At 58.8% G+C, this 4,782-nt stretch overlaps 1 protein-coding gene across 1 annotated transcript in view; it reads left to right on the top strand.

Annotated features, from left to right (window-relative positions):
* PPIL3 (peptidylprolyl isomerase like 3) overlaps positions 1 to 4,782 on the top strand; it is a 7,222-nt gene that overhangs the window by 613 nt on the left and 1,827 nt on the right. The window contains exon 3 of the mRNA XM_018573896.1: positions 4,003 to 4,096. Within this exon, the coding sequence (XP_018429398.1) occupies positions 4,003 to 4,096 (94 nt within the window). The remainder of the gene's footprint in view (positions 1 to 4,002; positions 4,097 to 4,782) is intronic.

Genomic DNA, 4,782 nt, shown 5'->3' with positions numbered 1-4,782 from the left:
CGTCCCGTCTGCCATAACCCATGGGGGGGGGAGGAGGGGGGGGTATTGTCCGGGGAATCCCCGTGGGGGGTGCAGTGGTCACATGATCCTTCCAGTGGTCACATGATCGCGCAGTATACAGCCGGCGTGTGATATCTAGTGTCCCATGCTGGTGTTCTATCGAGAGCTCCGACTTTTCGAGTTCTCCGACTGGTGACGTGACATCCAGTGAGTGCCAGGAGGAAGTCTACACCAGATGGAGCTACTGTGCATGCCCGTGAAATCCTTGCCGAAATTTCTAACTATTGCCACTACACCTGCGCGGCTATCAGCTCATCGGCCGCGCAGGAGCAGTGCCGAGTGTGGTTATAGAAGGCGATGGCCGCGCAGGCGCAGTGCCGAGTGGGGTTATAGAAGGGGATGGCCACGCAGGCGCAGTGCCGAGTGGGGTTATAGAAGGGGATGGCCACGCAGGCGCAGTGCCGAGTGGGGTTATAGAAGGGGATGGCCACGCAGGCGCAGTGCCGAGTGGGGTTATAGAAGGGGATGGCCACGCAGGCGCAGTGCCGAGTGGGGTTATAGAAGGGGATGGCCACGCAGGCGCAGTGCCGAGTGGGGTTATAGAAGGGGATGGCCACGCAGGCGCAGTGCCGAGTGGGGTTATAGAAGGGGATGGCCACGCAGGCGCAGTGCCGAGTGGGGTTATAGAAGGGGATGGCCACGCAGGCGCAGTGCCGAGTGGGGTTATAGAAGGGGATGGCCACGCAGGCGCAGTGCCGAGTGGGGTTATAGAAGGGGATGGCCACGCAGGCGCAGTGCCGAGTGGGGTTATAGAAGGGGATGGCCACGCAGGCGCAGTGCCGAGTGGGGTTATAGAAGGGGATGGCCACGCAGGCGCAGTGCCGAGTGGGGTTATAGAAGGGGATGGCCACGCAGGCGCAGTGCCGAGTGGGGTTATAGAAGGGGATGGCCACGCAGGCGCAGTGCCGAGTGGGGTTATAGAAGGGGATGGCCACGCAGGCGCAGTGCCGAGTGGGGTTATAGAAGGGGATGGCCACGCAGGCGCAGTGCCGAGTGGGGTTATAGAAGGGGATGGCCACGCAGGCGCAGTGCCGAGTGGGGTTATAGAAGGGGATGGCCACGCAGGCGCAGTGCCGAGTGGGGTTATAGAAGGGGATGGCCACGCAGGCGCAGTGCCGAGTGGGGTTATAGAAGGGGATGGCCACGCAGGCGCAGTGCCGAGTGGGGTTATAGAAGGGGATGGCCACGCAGGCGCAGTGCCGAGTGGGGTTATAGAAGGGGATGGCCACGCAGGCGCAGTGCCGAGTGGGGTTATAGAAGGGGATGGCCACGCAGGCGCAGTGCCGAGTGGGGTTATAGAAGGGGATGGCCACGCAGGCGCAGTGCCGAGTGGGGTTATAGAAGGGGATGGCCACGCAGGCGCAGTGCCGAGTGGGGTTATAGAAGGGGATGGCCACGCAGGCGCAGTGCCGAGTGGGGTTATAGAAGGGGATGGCCACGCAGGCGCAGTGCCGAGTGGGGTTATAGAAGGGGATGGCCACGCAGGCGCAGTGCCGAGTGGGGTTATAGAAGGGGATGGCCACGCAGGCGCAGTGCCGAGTGGGGTTATAGAAGGGGATGGCCACGCAGGCGCAGTGCCGAGTGGGGTTATAGAAGGGGATGGCCACGCAGGCGCAGTGCCGAGTGGGGTTATAGAAGGGGATGGCCACGCAGGCGCAGTGCCGAGTGGGGTTATAGAAGGGGATGGCCACGCAGGCGCAGTGCCGAGTGGGGTTATAGAAGGGGATGGCCACGCAGGCGCAGTGCCGAGTGGGGTTATAGAAGGGGATGGCCACGCAGGCGCAGTGCCGAGTGGGGTTATAGAAGGGGATGGCCACGCAGGCGCAGTGCCGAGTGGGGTTATAGAAGGGGATGGCCACGCAGGCGCAGTGCCGAGTGGGGTTATAGAAGGGGATGGCCACGCAGGCGCAGTGCCGAGTGGGGTTATAGAAGGGGATGGCCACGCAGGCGCAGTGCCGAGTGGGGTTATAGAAGGGGATGGCCACGCAGGCGCAGTGCCGAGTGGGGTTATAGAAGGGGATGGCCACGCAGGCGCAGTGCCGAGTGGGGTTATAGAAGGGGATGGCCACGCAGGCGCAGTGCCGAGTGGGGTTATAGAAGGGGATGGCCACGCAGGCGCAGTGCCGAGTGGGGTTATAGAAGGGGATGGCCACGCAGGCGCAGTGCCGAGTGGGGTTATAGAAGGGGATGGCCACGCAGGCGCAGTGCCGAGTGGGGTTATAGAAGGGGATGGCCACGCAGGCGCAGTGCCGAGTGGGGTTATAGAAGGGGATGGCCACGCAGGCGCAGTGCCGAGTGGGGTTATAGAAGGGGATGGCCACGCAGGCGCAGTGCCGAGTGGGGTTATAGAAGGGGATGGCCACGCAGGCGCAGTGCCGAGTGGGGTTATAGAAGGGGATGGCCACGCAGGCGCAGTGCCGAGTGGGGTTATAGAAGGGGATGGCCACGCAGGCGCAGTGCCGAGTGGGGTTATAGAAGGGGATGGCCACGCAGGCGCAGTGCCGAGTGGGGTTATAGAAGGGGATGGCCACGCAGGCGCAGTGCCGAGTGGGGTTATAGAAGGGGATGGCCACGCAGGCGCAGTGCCGAGTGGGGTTATAGAAGGGGATGGCCACGCAGGCGCAGTGCCGAGTGGGGTTATAGAAGGGGATGGCCACGCAGGCGCAGTGCCGAGTGGGGTTATAGAAGGGGATGGCCACGCAGGCGCAGTGCCGAGTGGGGTTATAGAAGGGGATGGCCACGCAGGCGCAGTGCCGAGTGGGGTTATAGAAGGGGATGGCCACGCAGGCGCAGTGCCGAGTGGGGTTATAGAAGGGGATGGCCACGCAGGCGCAGTGCCGAGTGGGGTTATAGAAGGGGATGGCCACGCAGGCGCAGTGCCGAGTGTGGTTATAGAAGGGGATGGCCGCACAGGCGCAGTACAGAGTCTGGTTATAGAAGGCGATGGCCGCGCAGGCGCAGTACCGAGTGTGGTTATAGAAGGGGATGGCCGCGCAGGCGCAGTGCCGAGTGTGGTTATAGAAGGGGATGGCCGCGCAGGCGCAGTGCCGAGTGTGGTTATAGAAGGCGATGGCCGCGCAGGCGCAGTGCCGAGTGTGGTTATAGAAGGGGATAGCCGCGCAGTGCCGAGTGTGGTTATAGAATTCGACGGCAGTGCCAGTAGTTAGAGATTTTGACAAGGACTCCACGGGCACGCGCAGCAGCTCCATCTGGTGTAGATCTCCTCCTGGCAGTCCCCGCATGTGACGTCACCAGTCGGAGATCTCGACAAGTCGGAGCTTTCGATGGAACGCCGGCTCTATGCGCAGTGATTTGTATGTCTCACTGTCCCGACACTTCTCCTTTTAATATATATTTTTGCATACAAGCAGAGAAAGTCCCTCAACGTGACCCGGCATCAGCAGGGCTGGAGTATGAGAGGGAGAAGCAGCACAAGGTGTCCTTTAGAAGCATGCTGATGGGAGGAGAAAGCAGAGAGATGAGCCTGTCACTATGCTGCTTCTGCTTTAACTGTCCAGTCATCGGCTGGGGGCGGCTCTAGGATGATCTGGGCTCAGGGGAAGTGAGATGAATGATGCCGGCCATCAGACTGAAGACTCCTAGTGGTGGGGAATAGGTACTGCGGGGGAATTCTCCAGAGTTATAGTCAGTGGGATATTGTATGTTGTTATGTCTATTAGTATTATTTCTATTATCAGATTTGACCTTCTAAGCTGTAAATTTACACCGTATGGTTAATGAGCCCCTCGTACTGGTTCATATGATCATTGTAGATAAACAAGGAGGGGGGTGTGCAGGAGGCAACCAATCAGCTGTCAGTTTCTTGGGGTCAGGTGGGTGAATAGCTATCTCTGATTGGTTGCTGTGATGTTGTGTGATCCTGCGTTGTGTGATCCTGCGTTGTGTGATCTGTCTATCGTTGTCTCTGTGTCCCCCCAACAGAACTTCCTGGCCTTGTGTGCCAGCAACTACTACAACGGCTGCCTCTTCCACCGCAACATCAAAGGCTTCATGGTGCAGACCGGGGACCCGACCGGTGAGAGCCGACACTCGGCCCGACCTGCAGAGATCAATGTGATTTATATCCGGGGGGACTGAACACAGGGTGACCCCGGGTACAATGCGGAGTCATCACCTTGTTTCTGGGGGACTGAACTGCTCTGCTTGTTGGCAACTAAAGTGTTAATGAACCCCTAAAGTGGACCCCCCCCCTCGCAAATCTAAGGGATCTGTTTTTATTCACAAAGTCGTTTCCCATGTGAATCTCTGTGAACGTTGGTGTGTGAATGGAGGCAAAAACAGATGTTCCTAATCTATTCTCCTTTGAAGGAGCGGTAATGCTGCATTATGGCCACTAGATGGAGCGGAGGAGCACATGGAATAGATATCTTATACTCCTCAGCTCCATCTAGTGGCCATAATAAACGTTCATAGAGATTCACAGCGCGAATGGTGGGATGTCACATGATCACACGGGGTCATTACAGGGGGAGTAGAGTCTAGTGGGGTCCCTCTGTGCTGCAGGTGGGATGTCACATGATCGCACGGGGTCATTAGAGGTGGGGTACAGTTGGGAATTTGTCCTCATCTCAGTGCAGTGGCTTCTGAATGTAACTAACCAAAAGAATTATGACTGGAAAGATATCTGAGGGGGGCTGTGGGTATTTATAGGGGTCTCAGTGTGTATATGGGGGGTCTCAGTGTGTATATATGGCGGGAGGG

The sequence above is a fragment of the Nanorana parkeri genome, unplaced genomic scaffold (assembly GCF_000935625.1).
Source record: "Nanorana parkeri isolate BGI_ZX_2015 unplaced genomic scaffold, ASM93562v1 scaffold2599, whole genome shotgun sequence".
Lineage (NCBI taxonomy): Eukaryota > Metazoa > Chordata > Amphibia > Anura > Dicroglossidae > Nanorana > Nanorana parkeri.
This window is presented reverse-complemented; position numbering and strand designations above follow the sequence as displayed.